We start from the raw sequence: 24,274 nt of genomic DNA on the forward strand, positions 1-24,274 counted from the left end.
TTTTATTTTGTTTTAATTTATTCAGTTTTATCTGTAATATTTTATTATGTTTTATTTTATTTTGCAAGGGAAAGGGAAGTAACATGTTGTCCCGCCTCCCGTGCCCCAGACATCCGCGCTGATTGGCTCAGAGGGAATCAGCTTCACGTCAATCATAGTCTTGGCCAGTAGATTTGAGAAGGCGGCAGCAGGTGAGCGTTTCTTGCTTGTTTTGAGTCTCGATGAACCTGTATTTGAACTTCACAACATTTCCTACGATGTGGCGCCGTTTGGCGGATTAATCGTTTTACCCTGAGAGGAAATGGCCAAAGACCGAGCGGGTGAGAGCTGATTTCGGCGTCGTTAGCTGAGTTACCACTTTAACCGTTGGCTTCGAAAAGCGGTCGGAAGGAGTTTTGCGTTGAAGCTAAAGTTACCGTTAAATCGTTACACGGCCGTTGCTAGCATAAAGACGAGCAAAGCTAACCGCGGCTTCTGTGCTAGTTTTTATCTTCTTGTGTTATTTAGTGGACGTTTTACCAGTGGGTTTTATTAAAAGCTAACACACAGCGGTTAGAAAGCTAACAGTTGTGCTGCTAATGCTAACGCTGCTCCAGGTGGTTCAGAAAATAACGGAGCGTTAGCGAAACAACAGTTAAACTTCACCGTGAGTCTCTGGGATTCTCTGTTAGCAGTCAGTTAGCTAACACTTTAATACACTTTAATACACTTTAAATGTTTTTAAATGTTATTAAAATCTCGACATGGAGGAAATAAAGCAGATTTACACGTGAAACTGAAGTTAATTCCAGCAGGTTGTGGATGTTTCCTTCTGTGAAGAGTTTAAACGCTTAAATGTGACTAAAATTGTTGGATATTTTTTAGAAATGTTGTCATTTCTGTAGATTTCAGTCTGTTGTTTGGGATGAAATGACTCTTAAAGTGGATTATCATTTGAAAAATGAATCGAAAATGTCTCTACTAAAACAGCAGGTCTCCAGAAAGTCAATTTAAAGTTAAATAAGGATCAGTTGTAGTAACTGGATCATCAGCAGTTCTTCTATTAATTGTCCAAGGTGACTCATCAGGTTTGTCTGTTCAGTATGATTCCAAATTTTAATTGATTGTTAATTAGTTTTCTGGTATTTTGTATGAGTCAAATAATAATAATACAAACATTAGTAACTCAGGCAAAGAAACCACTCACATGTCAGTTAGTTTTTGCTGCTGTCGACCATCATGTTGGCCTGAGTGTAGTGTGATTACTGGGCAGAGTCGGACGGAGACATGGAGGGAGACTCCGGTAAAGTCAGTCCGCTGGTGGGTGAAGACCAGTTCAAGGCGTCCTGCGCCAAAGAGATGGCTCTGCTCGCTCTGATGGAGCAGACCGGCTACAACATGGTGCAGGAGAACGGGCAGAGGAAGTACGGAGGACCTCCGCCAGGTATGTGAACAGGAAACACCGCGAGAAGATGAACCAGATTATGATTCGTTTGTGTTTCCACCGTTAAATAAAAAAAAAGAATTTGTCTGAGCCAGATTTCCTTTATTTAGTTTTTATCAGTTTGTAGACGTTGATCTCTGAATTCACCTGCTGTCTGGTTCTTCACCTTGTTAGGTAATGTAGGACTAATTTGCAATGAATTCTGGGTAAATTAGGACCTCTGTCGAACTAAAAACACCACTAACAAGTGGTGTTCAACATTAAGACCTTAAGATGTCTTTGTGAATCTGGTTCCTGTTAAAAACACATCTGCTCTGTTGATAAGTGTGTGTTTTTGTGTGTGTGTGTGTGCGTGCTCCAGGCTGGGAGGGTCCGCCCCCCCCGCGGGGCTGCGAGGTCTTCGTAGGGAAGATCCCCAGAGACCTGTATGAAGACAAGCTGGTGCCTCTGTTTGAGCGAGCAGGAAGGATCTACGAGTTCAGGCTGATGATGGAGTTCAGCGGAGAGAACCGCGGCTACGCCTTCGTCATGTACACCAACAGGTAACCGCTCGCTGACGCCGCACGCCGCTCTTATTTTGAAAAAACAGGAAGTAATGAATGATTGATTTATGATTGATGAAGTACTGGTGATTGGTGATTGGTCCAGAGAAGCAGCTCAGAGAGCCATCCAGATGCTGGACAACTACGAGATCCGGCCGGGGAAGTTCATCGGAGTGTGTGTGAGTCTGGATAACTGCCGCCTCTTCATCGGCTCCATCCCCAAAGACAAGAGGAAGGACGAGATCATGGACGAGATGAAGAAGGTAACACACGTCAGGACGCAGCCTCAGGAGGAGGCGACGCTCTGTCTGAACCTCCTGTCAGTGCTTCAGTTGGTGTCCACATACTTTTGTCCATTTAGTGCAGAACAGCCAAACGACTCATTAACAACAAACAGCAGCAGCACAGTGAACACATGGACGTCTGTTCTTTACCTGCCTCCACACACAGGCTGCAAACACTCTACACGTTCCCCTCTGATTACAGCTCGCCTCATACTTACATATCTGTGTGTGTGTCAGGTGACGGACGGCGTGGTGGATGTGATCGTGTATCCCAGCTCCACAGACAAGAGCAGGAATCGAGGTTTCGCCTTTGTCGAGTACGAGTCCCACAAAGCAGCAGCCATGGCGAGGAGGAAGCTCATACCTGGTACATCTTCTTCCTCCTCCTCCTCTTCACTGTCTGTCCTCCTCCTCTCTGTCTCTCCTCCTCCTCTCTGTCTCTCCTCCTCCTCTTCACTCCCTGTCCTCCTCCTCTCTGTCTCTCCTCCTCCTCTCTGTCTGTCCTCCTGCAGTGTGTGTGAGTCAGTTCCTGCCTTTGTCCAGCAGAGGGAGGCAGAGCACAAACACTGCAGCAGCAGTGTGTAGGAGAATTTAACTGCCCTCAGACAGCAGCATGTGACTGATGTGAATATGAGTATTAATGTAGCACAGTCAGTCATGTATCACCTGCTTCCTCTCTGGTTATTTTACCTGTGAACAGCAGGTTCCCACAGGACATTGTTTAACAGGAAGTGACTGATTCCACCACAACAACTTGTCCAGGTGCCACCAGCCTTCCAGTGGGGCCCAGAGCTACAGGGGCCTCATCAGGGGCGAAGGAAGACCAGTGATGTGATCGACACAAATCCAGACCCTCAGCAAACATTTTGGAGGCAGCTGAAGCTTTAGTCCTGCTGTCGTTTAATGTTGGTCTTTTTTAAAGTTCTGGAGAGCTGCTCGTCCTCAGCGGTGGAGAAAACCGAAGGACAGACAGATTTATTAGAAGGACACGGGGATCAGAATCTTAAAGGACTTGTAGAAACAGAGATCCACGTGTGTGTGAGATCGTGTGTGTACTGTGTGTGGTGACGTCTGTCTGCGCTCAGTAGAGTTTGAGGATGTTCTGAAAAGGTCGTGACCCTGCTGTGACTCTGTTGAACAGGAACCTTCCAGCTGTGGGGTCACTCCATCCAGGTGGACTGGGCTGAGCCGGAGAAAGACGTGGACGAGGAGGTCATGCAGCGCGTCAGAGTCCTTTATGTACGTATGTCTGTTTTTAAATAACGATTATGGTTTAATGAGGTGAGTTCAGGTGAAAAGTTTAATTGATTTCCATCATTAAGCTTTTTATGAATCAGAAGTAAATGTAGATAATGAGTCTGAGTGTGGTTTGTTATTTAAAAAGCTGTGCAGTTCATATCCCTCAAAAAGCAGTAAAACCTTTCCAATGAATCCGGGATCATTCCGGATGAAAAGGTCAGCTCCTCCCGTCGACTCCTGCGCCGCTCGGCAGCCGAAGGTCGGCGCTTTAGGAGGAGGCCTCTGAAATATTCAGCAGGCGTGTTCACATCAAAGGTGAGAGAGAGCGGAGCAGCAGGGAGGAGACTCACAGGAGCTGCTCAGCCTCCAGGGGATCAGTTACTGTGGAGGCTTTTACTCTGAAAGGCTGAGACGAGATCTGAGGGCAACAGACGTAAAGACCTGAAAGCACCTTAACTTCAGTGTGAGCGAGGCCCAGATGAAGCTGCTGCCCCGATCCTCAGTGACTCTGAAAATATGTGTTTGAATATGCAAACACGTCATTATCCACTTATACGTGATCAAACTCCTCAGTACAGAGCCTCAGGACAGAGACAGTGTAGTGTCATTACAGTGTAGGTGAGACCTGAGTGAAAGGTTAGAAAACAAACACCTGAACGAGCGTTCTGGATGTTTTCTGTTCAAAAGAAAACATGCTGCAGCTGTGGAGACAGGCGGAGGAGGACGGAGTACAGCCGCTGATCCTTCACATCGAAAAGAAAAGCATCTGATCAGGATGCCACCTGAGGAGAGCCCGCAGTAGACCCAGGACTTACTGGAGGGATTACAGGTCCCATCTGGCCTGGGATCGACTCAGCGTCTCCCAGGAGGAGCTGGAGAACATTAACGTGTGGAGCTCAGCCTGCTGACCCCGGATCAGAGGAAGGACAGACAGATGTTATTTTACAGCTTCAGTCAGAATTCAGTTCTTCTCTCTGAAATCTGAACACACACACACACACACACACACACACACACACACACACACTTTCTCCTGCACATGTCAGAGTCTAATGTAATAGATTTTCTGTGTGTGTGTGTTTCTGTGTCGGCTGCTGCAGAGTCACCAAAATGTAAATGAATGTCCATAAAGTCTTTGTTGTTTGGACTGTTATTACACTGTGTCTCAGATATCAGTGAGGACACTGTACTGGACTGTACTGGACTGTACTGGACTGTACTGATTTTATTTGACCTGATCCTTTATGCAGCTGCTCAGGTCTGATGAGCCCACTCTCTCCTCTGATTGGTCAGCTTCCTGAAGCTTCCTCCTCCACAGGGATTATTTCTACACATTTATCTCATTATGAACATCAACAGTAACACTGTATGTGACTGGGAATACACAACACAACACAACACACACACACACACACAACACAACACAACACAACACAACACAACACAACACAACACAACACAACACAAACACAACACAACACAACACAACACAACACAACACAAACACAACACACAACACAACACAACACACAACACAACACAACACAACACAACACAACACAACACAACACAACACAAACACAACACAACACACAACACAACACAACACAACACAACACAACACAACACAACACAAACACAAACACAACACAACACAACACAACACAACACAAACACAACACAACACAACACAACACAACACAACACAACACAACACAAACACAACACAACACAACACAAACACAACACAACACAACACAACACAACACAAACACAAACACAACACAACACAACACAACACAAACACAAACACAACACAAACACAACACAACACAACACAACACAACACAAACACAACACAACACAACACAACACAACACAAACACAACACAACACAACACAAACACAAACACAACACAACACAACACAACACAAACAAACACAACACAACACAAACACAAACACAAACACAACACAACACAACACAAACACAACACAACACAACACAACACAAACACAACACAAACACAACACAAACACAACACAACACAAACACAACACAAACACAACACAACACAACACAAACACAAACACAACACAAACACAACACAACACAACACAACACAACACAACACAACACAAACACAAACACAACACAACACAACACAAACACAACACAACACAAACACAACACAAACACAACACAACACAACACAACACAAACACAACACAACACAAACACAACACAACACAACACAAACACAACACAACACAACACAACACAACACAACACAACACAACACAACACAAACACAAACACAACACAAACACAACACAACACAAACACAACACAACACAAACACAACACAACACAACACAAACACAACACAACACAACACAACACAACACAAACACAACACAAACACAAACACAACACAACACAACACAACACAAACACAACACAACACAACACAACACAAACACAACACAAACACAACACAAACACAAACACAACACAAACACAACACAAACACAACACAACACAACACAACACAAACACAACACAACACAAACACAAACACAAACACAACACAACACAAACACAAACACAACACAAACACAAACACAACACAACACAACACAACACAAACACAACACAACACAACACAAACACAACACAACACAACACAAACACAAACACAACACAAACACAACACAACACAACACAAACACAACACAAACACAAACACAACACAACACAACACAACACAACACAAACACAACACAAACACAACACAAACACAACACAAACACAACACAAACACAACACAAACACAAACACAAACACAACACAAACACAACACAACACAACACAACACAACACAAACACAACACAAACACAACACAACACAACACAACACAACACAACACAACACAACACAACACAACACAAACACAACACAACACAAACACAACACAACACAACACAACACAACACAAACAACACAACACAAACACAACACAACACAACACAAACACAAACAACACAACACAAACACAACACAAACACAACACAACACAACACAACACAACACAACACAACACACACAAACGCCAACACAACACAACACAACACAACACAAACACAACACAACACAACACAACACAACACAACAGGTTCTTCTGGATTCACTGTCAGCACGTTTCCTGTCGACTGATAAAAACCAAAAAGAACAGGCTGCATCTCTAATCTGTAAACAGTCGAGCAAGATTCATAACAATCTGCACCGGAGGCAGGTTTATTCCTAATTCACACATGAACATAGACACAGAGCACAGGACTCAGAATGAAAACTGTGTGAAACAGTCTGAGTCCACCTGCTGATAGGAGCAGTGAACATGAATGCACATCAGTGTAAAACAGGAGATGGAAACATGCTCATTCACATCCACAGTCTCTGAGCAGGTGAAAATAAGAAGCTGGATGAACTGAAATATACAAAACATGAGGAACATACATAATGCTGAGTCCAGAGAGGTCTGATCTGGACTGGAGCTGCTCTGAAGCTCAGGGAGCTCAGCCTGAATGAGCTGAGTGAAGGAGAATCCCTGTTCTCTCCCTGTGTGTTAGTCATGTTCATGACAGCAGCAGTAACACCACAGCCTCTGTGTGTGTGTGTGTGTGTGTGTGTGTGTGTGTGTGTGTGTGTGTGTTCCTCTGCTGCAGGTGCGTAACCTGATGCTGAGCACCAGTGAAGAGACCCTCCATCAGGAGTTCTCGCGCTTCAAGCCCGGCTCGGTGGAGCGCGTCAAGAAGCTCACCGACTACGCCTTCGTCCACTACCGCTGCCGCGACGACGCCGTCACCGCGCTCGGCTTGATGAACGGAGCCCAGATCGACGGGGCCACCGTGGAGGTGACGCTGGCCAAACCAGCAGGGATCAAAGACGGGGGTGTGGCCGTGAGGAGGTACTACAGCAGGGGGTACCTGGGAAACAACGGAGGAGCAGGAGGAGGAGGAGGAGGAGGAGCAGGAGGGAACGGGACGTTCTCTCCTCACAGGAATGATGGAGGGATGATGGGAGGAGCTGGAGACGGATGCTCTCCGCTCAGGCCTGTGTCCCTGCCGCCTCGCCTGGGAAACCCCTTCTACCCAGGAGCAGCAGGAGGTGAGGAGGAGTGTGTGTGTGTGTGTGTGTGTCCAATGACTGAATGAACAGAATCCAAAGTATTAAACAACAGACAGGCCTCAGAGCAGAGCATCAGAGCCTCTGCTCAGGCTCCGAGTGAAGCTGACGTCTCAGTCTGTTTAAAATGGTCATTAACGGCTGATCCAGCCTCTGCTCCTGGGTTTTAACGATCTTATCAAATGTCTTCATGCTTCATATTTACAGAGAGGTCATATTAGGGAGAACAGGTTTTTCTGTCTCTACAACACATATCCCAGGTGTCCAGTTCCTCTTTCACTGAGCCCAGACGTTTTCTTCCTCCACTAAAGTTTCCTCAAAACTTCCCAAACCTTTTTTTCCACCACGATGTTCTGAGCTGTTCAGAGGTCCAGAATCAGCGCAGCCTGCTGGACCTGTTCAGGCTGCTGAGCTCCAGCTCTTTGTTTTAGAATGAATGTAAAATATATATGAATATAAAACTGTAAAATCCCTCTCTTTATTTAAACATGACGAGCAGGTTCTGACTTTGTCTCATCCATTACAAACCACACTCATCAAGTCTCCCTGTTACACTGATACAGCCGTGATAATAATCTGGTGATGAAGCAGAAGTCTGGTTTCCTGACGCCCACAGGCGTCTCTGAGAATGAGAAAAGTTTCAGAGTTAACTCTCCCACAAATGGACTGTGAAATATTTATGAGGAGAGATGTCACAGCAGAGACGCTGCTACCCTCCCCTGTCCCTCCCCTGTCCCTCCCCTGTCCCTCCCCTGTCCCTCCCCTGTCCTACGACAGAAGGATGTAGAGAGAGACGGACTCCTGGGAAAAGGAATGAAAGATTCACTTTGGGAGTTGGATACATAGTGGAGACAGAGGTGGATTCAGGGTGGAGCCTCAGAGTCTCATCTCCACTTAATTGTTGTGGCGTTACGTTATCCAGGCTCTGAATTCTCTGAATAATGACAGATGGATGTTAAAAATGAAGAGGTGAAGTTTGTTGACAGACTGATTTGCTAATGAACTCTCTCCACTGCTTCATTAATAGACAGGAGCTGTTGGAGCAGCTCAAGTGTTTTGTTTACTCTCCGCTAACGGCGGCGATACTTGATGTGGTCTGGAGGACGGACGCCACGGACAGCTCCTGCATTTCTGAGAGCTCTTTATTTATGCAGGTGTTGTGATGACTCCAACGCCAGGTCTTCACTGACTGAAATCTTTCACCTTGTAATGTTTCCTCAAAATGGAGCGAGTGTAAAAGAAACTTTAGCTGATGAAGCAGTGAAGATTTGTTGGAGGAGCGTTAAGGAGGACGTAATGGAGACGTAAAGTTAGATGCAGCTGACTCAGTCACTTTTTATCTCTGCTGAGCTTAATGGAGATAGAACTGGTCCTGCTCTGCTGCTGAACTGCTGCTTTCCATCAGACGTTTGACTTTAAGATCTGTGTTTTTAATGAGCTGTGCTACAGTGAAACGTTTGGCTTCTTAGACTCTGTTATTACAAGTTAACATTTACACAGAAAGAGACAGTTTCACTTCAAGAGTTTCACAGCATTCAGTGGGATTTAGCTGAATTATGAAAATAAACAGTGAGCAGCTAAAGTCTCTGATCCTTCAGGTTTAGTTGATCAGATCATCTTCACAGATGAACACCACTGTTCTGATGTTTGAAGTAAGAAGCTAATGTTAGGCTATAAACCAACTACACCACGGTCACATGACGTCAACGTCTCCACCACTAAGCTTCCAACTGGTCATTTCATTTAGCTCTGAGCTCTTCTACAAAAGCCTTTCTTCTTAGAAAGTCAGTGAGTTCATGTTAACGTCCCTGACGACCTCTGCAGTCTCATCCTGAACCTGTCACACAGATGCTCTCACTGTTGTTTTCTAACTGAGCAGGGAGCTTGTTAACCAGTTTTCAGTCTGTATTTGTGCCGACAGACACTCCTCAGCTCCTCAGCTTTAATTAGTGCTGCTGTTCACACTGACTGTGTAGTGGCTTCACCTCTTCTTAACTCATGCTTGCTGTGATCCAGACTGTCAGACGTTTAGTCTGTTACACTGACCTCGAGTACAGTGACTCTGTTTTTTGGTGGTGTGCAGTTAAAATGCTTCAGGGTGACGACAAACTGTGGCTGAACGCGTGACGCTGACGGACGACTGCAGCTGCTCCAGGCCACAGATCGCTGACCGTCCCCTCCACTGTCCATTCATCTGAATATCTGTGTGTGTCTGTGTCAGCAGATGACCTGGACAGGTGTGTGTTCCCCCTGTTCCCCGGCACCCCCCTCTCCCCCACCAGCCTGCTGTCTCTGAAGCCCAGTCAGATCGGCTCGGCTGCCAGCCTCCTCGACTTCTACTGCCGCAAGAACTGCTGGTCTCAGCCCGAGTACCACCTGTACTCCACACCTGGACAGGACGGGAAGCTGCTGCTCATCTACAAGGTCTTTACACAGCTTTACCTGCAGCTGCTGAGAGGATGAAACAGAACTGTAACAGAGAGTGTGTGTGTGTGTGTGTGTGCAGGTTGTGATACCGTCCACACGAAGCACCTACATCCCAGACAAGCTGTGTGTGCTGCTGGATGACGCCAAAGAGCTGGCTGCACAGACCACCCTGTGGAACCTGGGTACTGTCACACACACACACACACACACACACCTCCTTAACATGCATGTGGTGCGTGCAGTGCTCACAAACGTCCACACACAGTCACTGGACAGATGATTGATGAGGCCTGTTGGTTTGCTGGGATGGAGTAAACACAGCAGGGTTGTTGCTGAGGCGCTGTGAGGCTTCTTACAGTCTGAGGAGCTTAAACAAGGTCGTTCATGTATCTGGAATGAGAAGTTAAAGTTGGACCTGTAAAGGAACTTGATAGAATTTAATTGTGTCAGTGTGGTTGAAGTTTTTCCCACACATCAGTTAATGACTCTACAACAAGACGAAGCTGAATCCACATACTTGCTCGTTTCTTTGACGTCCCTGTTTGACTTTTTAAAAATGATTTCATGTGATTGTATTAATCAGCTTGGTCGTTGGACTTGTTGCAGCAGCAGGGAAAGCAACATGTTTTTCTGCTCCGGGAGGTGACGTGTCTGATAAAACACTGCTCTGTCATATAATACAGTTTAGTTCAGTTGTTGAACTTACAAACCAAGGAACAGCTGCTTTCTTCTGAGTCTTTCTCCTTCCCACGCCACAGTCAGAGATGCCTCTTTAAACATATTAAAAGTCTAACATTTAATATCTTGAATATATTCCCCTGCCTGCTGTCAGCAGTACTGTTCATTCCAAAATGCTTCTTTATGTGACTGAGGTCTGCCAGGAGACAGTATACACCAACAACATGAAGTGGGATTGTTTGATCCTGCAGGAGGCTGCACAGTTTATCTTGTTCACACTGGTCTTCATGCAACAGATCAGACAGAACTGGAGTCAAAGCAGCAGATTAATCAGTGTTTTCATTGTTACATTTTTACAGTCTCAATCTGACCACCATCATTTATTCACATTCACATTATGCTCTGTTTCTGTGTTTCATTTTAGTGGTTTAGCTTGTGGACTGATAAGTTTTTGGTAAAGTTCAGGACCCAGCAGGAGCCTCACAGTCACTTAAAATACTGGGTCACCTGAACGCTGAAGGAAAGCTGGATTCTCAGAGAGGAAAGTGTGTCTCACTTCGGGCAGATTCGACAGAAAGGGACCAGCTTGGCAGCCGGTTTACGCCGCGTATTGTTTGAACTGTGTCGCAGCAGCTGTCAGAGTCTGAACTCGTGCCATCTGGATCTCCCTCTGAGCCAATCACGGCGCTGCCTGAGCCAGCACCTCTCAAAGCCTGGCTGCAGGAGCAGCAGGTTGTACCTTTGAGGAGTTCTGTTCAAAATGAGATATTTGAAAATAAACATCACCTGCAGAGTGACAGTGTGCGATCTGGAAAGAAATCAAGACTCCAGTGGATGTAGTTTTACAGAATCCCTCACACTCAGATCATGGGAGAACTTTTTTTTTTTACCACAGCTGGTTTAACGGCAAACTCGCCGTCCTCTCCTCAAGTCGTAGTGGTTTGTACAGAACCATGTTGGAGGCGTTCATTCAAGGTCCGATCAATAAGTTCTGAGACTGTTGCAAACATCAGTTTCTGTTGAACCTGAACATCATCCCACTGAAATATCACAGGAGCTTTTCTAAGCACGTCCCTCGAGGACGGAGCTTAAGTGCAGCTTTAATTCACCATCCATGCAGTTAAAAGAGAGACTGAGAGAAGTCGTCAGTATGAAGCAGGAAGCGAAGCCGCAGAGAGAAGAAGTGAGAAAATGGGTCATTTCAGAGGCTGAAACGTGATTCAGAGTTAATGTTTTCTCTTTATTGACTCTCAGGAAGCAGGTTTGTGTGGCTGCAGCTCTCTCGTGTCCCTGCAGCGACCACCGGACACTTTTTGAAAACCTGAAGAGGAGAGCAGAGAGTGTCTCTGCAGCTTTTTAATCAAACTCTCTTACACTGCATCCATTTTTTCTCCTGCTCACAGCTGCAGAGGGAACCGAGTATCTGCTGCTGGAAGAGCTCGAGCCACGAGATAAAAACTCTCCATTTCCTTTCTTTTGCTGCATGTCTCACACAATTTAGTACCAGATATTGATCGCTATATTGATATTGTAATAATATTCAGTTTCATGAAAGAGCAGTCAGGTGTGTTCACCAGCCAACGCACAGATTCATGTCAGGTGTCCGTGACTCAGCCTTGGTGACTCGGTCTTGGACTCAGGTGATGGGAGATGATCCGCCTCCTGATCAAAGTCAGCAAAGGTGTGATTCTCTGATAAAAGTTAAACGTTCAGGTGGAACAGAACGAGCACATGGTCGTCCGCCATGTTTGTTTGCTCTGAAGTCGGGTCTGACCGTGTCAGATTTAGAGTCATGAGAGTCCAGACTTGACCACAAAACTGGAACCAGTCAAACCTCAAATGTCTCACCCCGTCTCCCTCTCTTCCAGACTCGTCCCTCATGAGCGGAGCTTCCTGCGACTCTCCCAGCAGCTCCTCCCCTCCCCTCGCCATCCCCCCCTCTGCCAGTCCTGGGGTCGTGACCTGCAGCGGCAGGGCCTTCGCCTCCTGCCTCCCTCCCCCTGCCCCGCCCTCGCCCTTCCCCCTCTCATCTCTCTCCACACTCACCCCCCCCGCCTCCCAAACACAGAGGCTCTACATCAGCTCCCAGTCGCCTTTCTACTGACGGTGAGAAACACAGTGATGGTGTCATGACAGAGAGTGACTGAGCTTTAGCACGTGGTCATGTTGCAGCCCAGTAAGTCCTTCACAGAGATCCTGCCAGGCAGAGCAGTGGGCGGTAACGGGCTGAACACACTTAGAAACTGAGGTTCCTCTTTGCTGAGGCACGTCAGAGTGTGTGAAAATCCACTCGTGCATTAAGCAGTGTAATGTCACTTTGCTGAGCAGCAGCGCCCTCTGCAGCCACGACAGCTCATTTACTCTTAGTGGTTAAAGTTCACACGCAGCATGACGTGAATATAGAACGTGAAAATGTGAGATACTCTCACACTAACACACAGCAGCTGAAGCTCCACCTGCGGCCGGTTGCAGACGGATCTTGTGGGGTGTTTGTGGGACAGTTTGAGGTCCTGTTGGGGCGACTGCGTATTTGAGGAGGCAGGATCCAGAAAAATCAACCTCCACATCACAATGAGTGTGAAACTGTTGTTTTTACATAAAGGAAAGAGTTTGGAGCCACAGTTACCATTGGTTCATATTGTCACATTAGACATTTGATCATGTGACGTGTTGTTGCAGGAGGACTTCTCTGAGAGTCGGCAGTGAGAGGACAGAGGACAGGAGACGAGGCGAATCAAGGGGAGGCAGCGGAGAAAGGGAAGGACCTTCTTTATTATGACTATGCTTCCAAATATTTCCCTGTTTCTGTAACGCTCTGCCCCTGGCCGACGCTCAGAGCACCGCCATTTTTCCCTCCAGACGTTCAGCACAGAGGGACGAACAGAGACACGTTCGTCTCTTCCATCTGTTTGTTTCATCTCCCTCTATTTTCAGCTTTTATCTCGGTTAGAGATGAAGGGAGGGAGAGGAGGACAATATTTAGTTTCTGACGAGCAGCTCTGCTTCTTTTCTCCATCACCTGCTGATAAACTGAGACAGAACAATAAAAGACAGAGTTTAGATTTCACAAAAAGGCAGAAATCTGACAGATAAAACGTCTTCTGGTAAATGTCAGCCTCCCTCTCTGCTGTCGTTTACACTTCCCATAATGCCACAGCAGGGACACAGACATCTTACTCAGACTTTTCTACCAACAGTTTGTTGTTTTGTCTTTTTGTCTCAGGACCTGATGATTTCGTAACAAATGTATACCAACAGTAGAACAGAAAATGTGTATTTTTCAAGCATGAAGAGAAACAGACGATCTTTTCCTCCACTATACTTAAACCTAGAATACAACAAGTTCTACAGGCGTTAATGTGGTTTTCAGATAAAACGTTCAGCTGTTCAGACCCATGACTTAAAGAATAGAAAGAGATTTTTTTTCCACTACATTAGAGTCTGATTTCCATTTCCTTTCATCCTCCCGCTACACCACTCATCTCCAGAGAGAGCTAAAAACAAAGAAGGACGAGGGAGGGAGGGCAGGGCGGCTTATCTTTCTTCTTCTTCTAAAGGAGTGTTTGTAGCCACAAACTCCCTTTCATGTTTGTGTTAACCTGAGTTATGTGAGGGGAGGAGGAAACACCTTAAAGCCAGATGTAAGCGTCCAACGTCTCCTGGTTATCTGAGGAACAGCAGCTCGTTTCAGGGATGTTTTCAGCCTCTGGTCATCGCAGACGAATCAGAACGTTTAAGGGGAAAAAAGAAAGGCGGGAAGTTTTTCCATGTTTCCTAGTTTGCCTGACCCACTTCCTGCTCGTGAGTCTGTAGATCTGGTCATTTGAAGGAAAAAAAAAACCTTTGAGGGATTTCAGATGTTTTTCCTCCAGATCCTTTTTTCTTGTTGGTGTTTTAGACTCATTTAAATCACATTGGCTGAGAAGAGTTAAAAGGAGCGCGGCGTCATTAGATGTGTTTTTCCATGTTTCCTACTTCACCCGGCTTCATGGTTCGTCTGTGTGTTTCCACATGAGGAAACTGAGGAGAACGAGGCCGAATCTGGAAGTTTCTCAATCAGTTTCTCAGACTTTTATTTTAGTTTGTAGATCAGTTTCAGTTCAGCACTTTCTCCACACAATTAACACCCGACTACAGAGGAAACTTCTATGGAGGAAACTTCACAGGAAATGATCAGAAAGTTTATGTAAAACAAAGTGTTAAAGACGTTTCCTTATATTTCACTTTCACAGCAAAATAAATTAGTTTAATGAATCAAAAGTCTTCACCATCATCTGCCCACCAGATTGGTTTTCTTAGAAAACGGTTTGAAACAGCATTTAAACCTTTATTTAAAAAAAAAAAAAGATTTACAGAAAATATAGATTTGTAGTTAAATGAGTAAAATCTAAAAAATGTAAATATTTTCCTTTTGCTGTCTGAGCTGGAGAGCAGGAGTTTATTTCTTTATCAGAGGACGAGGAATTAGAAGCAGAGTCACTCGTCATGTAGTTGTTTCATTCACAGAAAGAGACGAGTTTAGTTGTTAATGAGTTTTCACTCTGGTCTAATGGTTTGAATAAGATTTACTGGTTTGTGTTAATGTCTTGTTGATGATTCAGAATCTCTGAGGCTCTGAATGACTTTATATGTGAATGTGTTTTATGTCACCTTTAAAGTCAGACTGGGAATGTTTTATGATCCTTTAATCCACTTTCTGTTTCTTTCTGCTGGTTTAAAGTTTCTCAAGTTTTGTTCAGACATTTTGTTCTCAGGCTGAAAAAATAGACTTTTTTTATTTGTCTTTAAAAATGACAGAGATTATTTTAGATTCAGGTCATGATTTATCCCTGTTGTCATTTTATTCAGTGAATTAACAAAAACAAACCTGTTTTTAATTTGAAATTGGAATCGGTTCAGTGATTAAAAATGAAAAAATTATAATAACAAATGATAATAAAACAAAAAATGAATGCTTATTTATTTTAACAAACCAGATATCCAAACCTAATCAAAAGCAGAAATCAGGGAATCTGCACTATATAAATACATACATAAAATACGTCACATCCACTTTAAATAGAAACAGAATAAAGAGTTTGATTAAAACGTGAGAACCCAGCCTTAAACTGTAACAGTAAAGAAGAAAACATGAGTTATTGTTGAAGTGATGTGAGGTTTTGTCTGTGGTTTAGAAACAGATAAAGCTTCAGGTAACTTCTGTACGTTCCGTACGTCAGGACACATTCACAGTGTTTGGGAATAAAACTTTACCACTGCTGACGAATTGTTTCGCATCTTAGTCAGTTCGAGCCTTTTTGTGATTGTTTTGAGTCTTTGTGGTTTTGAGTCTTTATGGTTTTGAGTCTTTATGGTTGTTTTGAGTCTTTGTGCTTGTTTTGAGTCTTTATGGTTGTTTTGAGTCTTTGTGATTGTTTTGAGTCTTTGTGGTTTTGAGTCTTTATGGTTGTTTTGAGTCTTTGTGATTGTTTTGAGTCTTTATGGTTGTTTTGAGTCTTTGTGCTTGTTTTGAGTCTTTATGGTTGTTTTGAGTCTTTGTGCTTGTTTTGAGTCTTTATGGTTGTTTTGAGTCTTTGTGATTGTTTTGAGTCTTTATGGTTGTTTTGCATCTTGTCGTTGTTTTGCGTCCCTGTGTGAACTAAGTGTCCCAGTCCCAACAGGTCAGCGTTTTGTTTTTTTTGTGGTTCAAGCTTTGTGCACAGGTGGGTAGAAACTCTGTCTTTTAAATTCTCCTGTTTTTGTTTCTCCTCTTTCATCCCTCTTTTCCTCCTGTTGCCTTTTTAGCTGCAGTCTCTCTTCTTCTCTCTGACTCAGCTGTATAATCCCTGTTCACCACCTCTCCTCTCCTGTCAGCACTCACAGCTCAACACCTTTGTTGTAATCAGCCCTGTGGTAGCAGCAGTGTGTGTTTCAGTGTGTGTGTGTGTGTGTGTGTGTGTGTGTGTGTTGGATGAGAAAAGTGAGTTTTGCGGTGTTTTCAGGTCCTTGTTTTTTTTGCTGTGTGATGTTTAAAGGACATCAAAGTGCTTTTTCTTTTTCTTCTTTAACTTGCTGATGGAGGAAAATGTACTGCTGAACACTGTGTGTGTGTGTGTGTGTAAACCTCACACTCCTAACTTCAGTCCACTTGTACATATCGAAATGTTGTTGGGCTGCAGTTCTAATGATTATTTTCTCTTTTATTTATCATTTATCTGTTTGATTAATCGATCGATCCATTTAGATTTTCCAGTCACATGTTGTGTTTTGTCTCAGACCAGTTGTTAAAACCTCAGAGACACTCCGTCTAAACTAACGACTAAATTACCGTGTTTTATTGGTTAATCTGTAGCTTCAGGTTTTCCAGCGACAGCGCCCTCTGCAGCCATGAGTGGTAATTCACTCTGTCGGGCTCTGAGTCCGAGCGGTTTCTAGGTTGTCGTGCTTTCACTAAACACAGTGAGACTCATCAGGCTTTTTTTAATCGTTGGTTCAGTCTCATTATCTGTGTTGAGTAAGAACCTGCTGAGTCAGCTGCCTGTCGTCTTTCTGGGCTTTTTTAAATTGAACTTCCTGCAGCAGAGGAAAGGGAAACTTCTCCTCCTTTTTCTCTTTCTGCTCTCTCTCTCCTCCTGTTTCTACCTGGGAGGGAGAAACGAGGCAGAACATCAGGAAAGAGGTGAACGTAAATAACATAAATAAGGGTGAGGGAGGAAGATGGAGAGAAAATGGGTGAGGAGAGGAGAGGAGAGGAAAAAACAATAAAATGAGGGAAGAGAAAGAAAACTGATCACAAACAAACCTCATGAGGAGGAGAAGTTGGAGGGAGGAGACTAGAGGAAGAGGAAGATGGAGGGGGAGCTGCAGAAGTTAAACAGATGGGAGTATAGAAACGGAGGAGGAGGAGGAGGAGGAGGTGTAATGCCTCTGCTCTATGTGGCTCTAATTAGAAAATATGTGTGATTATCAGCAGGAGGGAACAAATACATCTGAGCGTGTGCAGATGAATTGTCCATGTAATCCTCACAGTCAGCACCAGCTCTGCACATTCTTCTTCTTCTGCTCTTTATTTTCTTCACACTTTCATTTTGCTCCGTCAGCACAAAAAAAAACAAAAAAAAAACAATCCTCCACAAATCTCCTCTTCATCTCCGGCACCGTTTTACTCCTCCTCTTGTTTTTCCTCTGCTTCCTCTCCTCCTCTTATTTGTTGCGTCCCGCAGCGCCGGGAGTTCAGTTTCCAGTCAGGCGTCTCCACGGACGCCTCGCTCCACCCGTCCTGTATGAACAGAACAGAATCAGAGAAAGAGGCTGGCAGACGCCTCGTGTTTGGTTTGATCTTCCATTTTTCACTTAGTGTGAGCTCTTCACTCAGAACTGGATTTAGAAAAGAGGATTTTAGCTCGGAGGAAACATTCTCATTTCAGCTTTACCTTTCCACGTCAAACTCAGGACTCTCCTGAGATGTAACCGTGCCACAGGTTTACCTTATCTTCACTGTTTCTGATCATTTCAACTTTTCTTGTGAGAAATCAGCTGCTGTTGATCTTATGATGAAGTCTGGATGTTTCGTCATCTCTCAGATTGAACGACGAATCCTCAAAATCCTCAGATGAAAAACTGTGAAACTTGTGTGAAGGAGAAACAGAAACGTCCATGTGGGATGAGAATGAATGGACATCTTTAATTTGTTTTAACGGAGTTCAGAAACTTCCTTAATAATCACTTCAACAGTAGATGAAGAGGCAGAGGGCCGTACCCAAAGACTTTTGTCAGTAGACTCAGATTTGGTGGAACTGTTTGATTATTCGGGGAATGAGGATCAATTGTTTTTTATTTAACTTACTATTAGTGAGTCTCTCTCTCTCTTTTCCCTTCTTTTGCCCTGGTATTACCGCCGTGTCCACTTCCTGTTACTGTTTCAAATTAAAAGCCCTCTGTGGAGTCGTGTAATTGTAACTTCAGAACGCTGAAGGGGTGTCAGTAATTTTCCCGCTGCTACAAAATGTATAAAGTTAGTGAATTTAAAGAAAACAGTAAAACAACCAGGTCTGCAGTAGAATTTTAACCTCAGTGGGTGAAAGACTTGTCCTTCTTTAGCAACGTTTGCAGTCAGGGCTAAAACCTCCACATTAATTTCTCCTGTATCTTCCTCATTGTTTCTCTTCAAACATCCTGAGGCTAAAAAATGTCCTCCCTCCCTCCCTCTCTCCTCTGTGGCTCATATTTTCTCATTTCTTCTTCTGCTTATTCTTGAGGTGGTTTTTATAAATGTGCCTGAGCTGTAAATTAAAAAGTAGTGTTCACATCAGGTCTTAAGCTCCTTTCTCACAGGTCCTGTATGACGTGGTGACTCCATGTAATTGCACAGTAACACATCCGCATGGGAAATTTAATGAGCCCCACAGGCACGCTGGTCTAATTTTACTCTCTCAAAGCTTTAGAGTTTGCACCAGAAAATTCAACCAAATTCTTCCTCTGTCGACTCCCAGGTTTCACACCAGTACAGGAGGTGAGGAAGACCCTAGAAAAACCCACATGGGATCAGGAAATGAAACCGTCATGGGAGCTCCGTCTCACAGACGATCTCCTCCAATTACTCCAACTCGTGGACGTCCCCGGGAGACGTCAGTCCCGGAGGAGAGGGGCTTTGGTCTTCGCTCTGATGCAGGGATCGAACTCGAAGCTTTGAAGTGGAGTCCATCAAGTCTCTTTTTCCTGTTTCCCTCGGTGAGATTTGTCAGAACAGAAATGTTTCTGCCTCTAAAGCCTTAGGTGGACTGGGTTTCTGTCTGTAGGGGAGGTGATTTTAATGCTACCTGCACTGGACAGTAATTTTAATCCCATCTGGAGAGTTGGGGAGATTTTTCAGCCATACCCCAGTAATACTGCTATCCACTAATAACTAGAGCTTTTATGTTAACTGCTTCATCCCAGAACAGTGATTAATAACTGAGCAGAACACAGGCGCTGCTGGAAAACACTGCCTCCATCGGTTACTGTGTTTGTGTTAAAACAGGTTCAGAAATACTGGAATTATCCTTTAAAGCCATCAGGAACGTAAGACCTGATAAATCTTGTAATGTCAGCTACAGGTATTTGTTTTATTGGCACCATTAAAACTATTGAATTAGCTGTTAAGGGTTCCTGTTTGCAGTGGACCCATAGATGTGCAGACCAGTATCACTGGTCACTGTGGTACTGAAGGAAACTTTAAAACCTGGTGATTCTCAGGCCAGTTGTGAAGCATATTTAATATTCTGTGATTTCTAAGTGGAATTGTGGACGTCAGAGATAATGAGATCCTCTGGAAGTTTCACTGAAATTCATCCCATGCAGTTCTTTTCAGTTTTCCTCCCCGTGGCCTTAAAGGAAACATCCTCTGCGTTGTGTGTGCGTATGAACCTCCAGGAGACTCATGCGAGTCGATCTCTGCTCTATTCATCTTAGTTTTTCACTGTGGGGTTACAGTAAGCAGCACTGGTTCACTGTGAGATGAGAGAAATTAGTTTTTGCCATCATTGCATTTCAGGAAATCACATGAAACAAATGTGCTCATTATACAATCTTTTTCTTCCATTTCGCAGTTCAGATTAGACTGTCTACAGAGGAAGACACAAAGTAATGTGCTTCTAATGCTCATAATTCATCTCAGGGAAAAGTTTTCTAACATTAAAAACAAAAGTGGAGGCAAAACTGTGACGAATGCAACAACAAAACTTCACTGACCTTCACCTTCCGTTCAGATAATTAACATTTAGTTTAGACTTTAATGATCCAGAGAGGATGGCATTTTAATGATAGTTAATTGAAGATTCTCCTCTCATCTTTCCAGCAGTTTTCAAAGCTAGAGAAATTTGTGATTTTAATTACAGTAACTGTCCATTTCATTTGGCTGCCGGTCAGTGGCATTATATGCCCTTTGTTGTGGCCAGAGGCATCAAAATCGACTTTTATATCCGTTAACAGATGGTCTCAACAGGCAGGAAAGAAGAGCAAAGAATATTTTAATGCCACAATACTGACATTACCCTGCAGCACCTGATCTGAACAACAACAAACACAATGGAGGTGTTTATTGTGGTGAACTATTACATATGTGTATGTCATGGTTGGGAAGTGTTGGCTTGAGTTTAGATTCCACCTGTGGCTTAAGAAATCGCCCCTGATGCAGATATTGTCTGTTAATTGATCACGCAATCAATAAAGGGAATATAATTGGTTTACCAGTTTGTGGGTTGATGATACTTCTTGAAGATATAGATCTGTATTGGGGTTAGGTTTTCAGAGAAGGTTGACTGATCCACTAATGAGTCCGCTGTCTGTTTGGCTTTAGATGAAAGTGTCAGTGAACTGTTTTGAAATTGAAATGAGATTGTGACAAAGTCTGCGTGAGGAGGAGACGGGTCAACAAAATGTTGGAACTTAACATCGAAGGCTGCCATTGGTTTCTTGTTTCTTACCAACAGTCAATCTGGTTTTAATTTAACCATTACCACAGCTGTTCGTTAACCTTATAACCACGTTTATTACTATAACCATTAGTTAGTGACTGGACACTTAGACTGAAGTCACTTCATTATATTTCAGGTCAGAGTTTCGACAAACGTCATCAAAAACTTCCTTTAAATACTTTTCTATTTCTCTCTCCACTCTCACATACACTCTCTCTCTCCTCTACAAACTGTATCTCTCCCCTGATGATTTGCAGTCACAACATGTCCTGATTTCTTAAGGGACAATGTCTGGGAATTAATCCCAGTCCGCTGCTGGAGCCTGATATCAGAGTTACATGGTGATCCATCTGTCCACTGCAGGCTGGATTTTCATATCAAACCTTTATTTACAGAGGGAGAGTTGACCAAGCGTGAACACTTTTTGTCACTTTTTGTCCTGCCCTGCTTCATATTTGAACACCTTTTACAAGCTGATGCAGAGGAGCTGCCAACTCAAAGTTTTTCCCAAAGTTATCACTGTATCTGAAGGTTGTCTGCTGGTGTGCTTCTGTTTTCTTTCTTAACCCCTTTAAAATGACAACATTAGCAGATCAGAAGAAGAAACAGGTGAAGGACACCAATTTACATTCTTCTTCACAAACTAAATATCAAGTCAGTGTGGGAGATAGCTTCCCTAAGTGAAGGAATCCAGTTATACTAAACTGTTATTTTTGTTAACAAGAACAGAGTTATTGAATGCTGTGAATGGGCCAGTTTGATGTTGTAGAGAGACCTTTCCTTTTGTTTAAGATGAAACTGTGTTTGTACCTGTGCAGGGGCTGAACACACAGATAAATGTCTGCTTTGGATGATGTTGATTAGTTTTAAATCGATCTTGGAGGAAGTAGTTGCGTATGTCACTTTTCAAAATGACCTATCAGCCTTTTACCTTGCAGTTATGGTGCAGCCCAGGGAAGTGTAGTTGGGCCACTGCTGCTTATATGTGAATCACCTTGGACTAAATGCAGAATCCATTTCTTTGCAGATGATAGTAGTCTCTTTCTCTCCAATGAGAACTACTTAGAAATGTCAGCAGGTCTAATAGAGAATGTGGAAGAGGTCACTTATAGTTTAGAGTTATGGGTTTTCTTTTCCAAACTGTGAAGATTGTTTCTATTGTTGGATATGCCTTTAGTGTTTGTTTTTAATTACTGTGGATAGAGAGGAATTTCTGAAGTGCTAATTAACATATATTAGCATGGCGTAACTCGCTAAACTATGATTGTGAACACATTAATGTTACACCTGCTAAAAGTAGTATGTTAACATTGTTATTATGCAGATGTTAGCATGGTGGCATTAGCGTTTAGCTTAAAGCATCATGCTCAGTGATGCCTTACAACATCAGTGGCTTGCATCACAGCTCATTATTTCCAATTAGACCCAACTTTTCAGTTCATCACCGCCACGTTTTACCAACATCGCTGATGTGTGTCAGCCATTTACTCTGTTTTGTGTTTTTAGCCAACATGCTAAAATTGTTCCTGAGCCTTTTAAGAAATCAGTAAATGCAAAGGTTAGATTTTATCCCTTGAGGCTGAAAAGCTCAACGTCATTAGTAGAAGATAAAGTGATGCATCATTCCTGAAGCTAACAAACATTAGCAAAGAAAGGTAACTGCACAAGCAGCATCTTACTGGAAAAATGTCACTTAGAGTAAACCTCTGAAGATAATTAGAAGTAAAAACACTGAGGCAATGCTGGTACTGTACAAACAAATGAGGAGTTTCTGCAGCCTTGAGCTTGATGAAGTGAAGACGAGAACAGTATTTGTTTTTCTGACAGATCTGTAATGATTCACGCTTCAAGGCAGCAAGACTAGTGACCGTACAATTATGTCAAAACGACATGTGTCTAACAACAGCAGAACGTAGCCTAACATTACAAACCCTCAGACGAGCTGGAGAAGACAATGGTAGAAGATTTTTCAAGAACATTATAGAGAGTCATATAGTCACCCACCGCTCATGGGTGAAATGAAGCATTTGAGTTCATTAGACCTGCCATCAGCAGACACAGAGTGAAATCCTCCCATCAGCCATTACTGCTGAGAAAACAGAGGAGGCAATTTGTAGGTTAAAAGCCAATAAATCCACTCGTGGTGATGGCTTCCCATCAGCAGCACACAAACCTTCAGGGAGGAGCCGTGGTCTTTAGTCCCATCTCCCTTTTGCAAACAGATCCTTAAAGAGATTCAACTCATTATGGAGAGAGAACTCATCAGGACCATATTTATCATGGAGAGAGTCTGGCCTTAAAGGATCATGCTGCCATGTTTGCATGTTTTAGATCAGTACCTACAAAATGTATGTGAGGTTTGTGAGTTCTAAGATTCATTATATCTTCCATATTGATACTTGCATCTATCTGGTCAGTTATATTTATGATGTAGCCTGTATTTGTTCTCATTTTGGCACAATTAAATGTATGCTGAATGAGCTGTTTGCAGTGTATCCACGAATGTACAGAAGAATCACTGGATTAATATGATGCTGGAGAAAACTGAATAACACAGTCATTCTCACACAAGTTCTACAGATATAATGAGCATTTTCCCCTAGGATTTCTCAGCAGACTTTGCACAACAGTATATTTTTTTGAAGTGTTGTTGTTGTCATGAGTGCTTTTGCCCAGAACATGAATACTACTATCACACAGACTGTGAGAGGCTGCTCTGAGTCAAAGGATCCCAATAGTTAGTCGTCTGCCTCTTCAGAGGCGGTGCCAGCTACCGTCCCACCAATCTATAGTATCATCTATTCAGATACACCCACAGTGTTTAAAGATGTTTATGGACATTATCTGTGATGGACTTTGGAGATAATAATCCAAGAATAATATCCTTGAAAGCGTAAGTCACACTTAATGTAGAAATATGTCAATCATGTCAGTTTTTTTACTGTTTTTCATTTTGTCGTAAACATTACAGCCTGGACCACCAACTGTGTTCAGTACTCGGACAAATTAATTATTGTGTGTCTTTGTCTTTTAGGTTTAGAGCGTCTCCCACTGACTGACT

The 24,274-nt window shown here is 43.4% G+C and overlaps 1 protein-coding gene across 4 annotated transcripts; it reads left to right on the plus strand.

The window, feature by feature from the left end:
• Positions 1-102: 102 nt before the first annotated feature.
• Positions 103-16,040, plus strand: rbm46 (RNA binding motif protein 46). 4 transcript variants are annotated; one of them, XM_018663201.2, is made up of 11 exons: positions 103-191; positions 1,253-1,423; positions 1,785-1,965; positions 2,072-2,228; positions 2,487-2,616; positions 3,391-3,488; positions 7,216-7,657; positions 9,897-10,099; positions 10,182-10,284; positions 12,649-12,886; positions 13,460-16,040. In XM_018663201.2, exons 2-10 carry the CDS (start codon positions 1,267-1,269, stop codon positions 12,882-12,884), a joined length of 1,707 nt encoding a protein of 568 aa, XP_018518717.1. In that variant the 5' UTR covers positions 103-191; positions 1,253-1,266; the 3' UTR covers positions 12,885-12,886; positions 13,460-16,040. The 4 variants fall into 4 exon arrangements, with proteins under 4 accessions (XP_018518717.1, XP_018518707.1, XP_018518709.1 ...); XM_018663191.1 differs by lacking the exon at positions 103-191 and adding an exon at positions 201-320; XM_018663193.1 differs by lacking the exon at positions 103-191 and adding an exon at positions 201-320 and having other exon boundaries at positions 9,900-10,099.
• The last annotated feature ends 8,234 nt before the right edge of the window (positions 16,041-24,274 follow it).

This window comes from Lates calcarifer, unplaced genomic scaffold (genome assembly GCF_001640805.2).
Source record: "Lates calcarifer isolate ASB-BC8 unplaced genomic scaffold, TLL_Latcal_v3 scaffold_37_80, whole genome shotgun sequence".
In the NCBI taxonomy this organism is placed as follows: domain Eukaryota; kingdom Metazoa; phylum Chordata; class Actinopteri; family Centropomidae; genus Lates; species Lates calcarifer.

What these genes read in the sequence shown, in the direction of transcription:
- rbm46 (XM_018663191.1), top strand. An exon ending in TCATGGACGAGATGAAGAAG is followed by an intron (nt 2,229 to 2,486) that starts GTAACACACGTC and finishes TGTGTGTGTCAG; the next exon opens with GTGACGGACGGCGTGGTGGA. An exon ending in GACCACCCTGTGGAACCTGG is followed by an intron (nt 10,285 to 12,648) that starts GTACTGTCACAC and finishes CCTCTCTTCCAG; the next exon opens with ACTCGTCCCTCATGAGCGGA.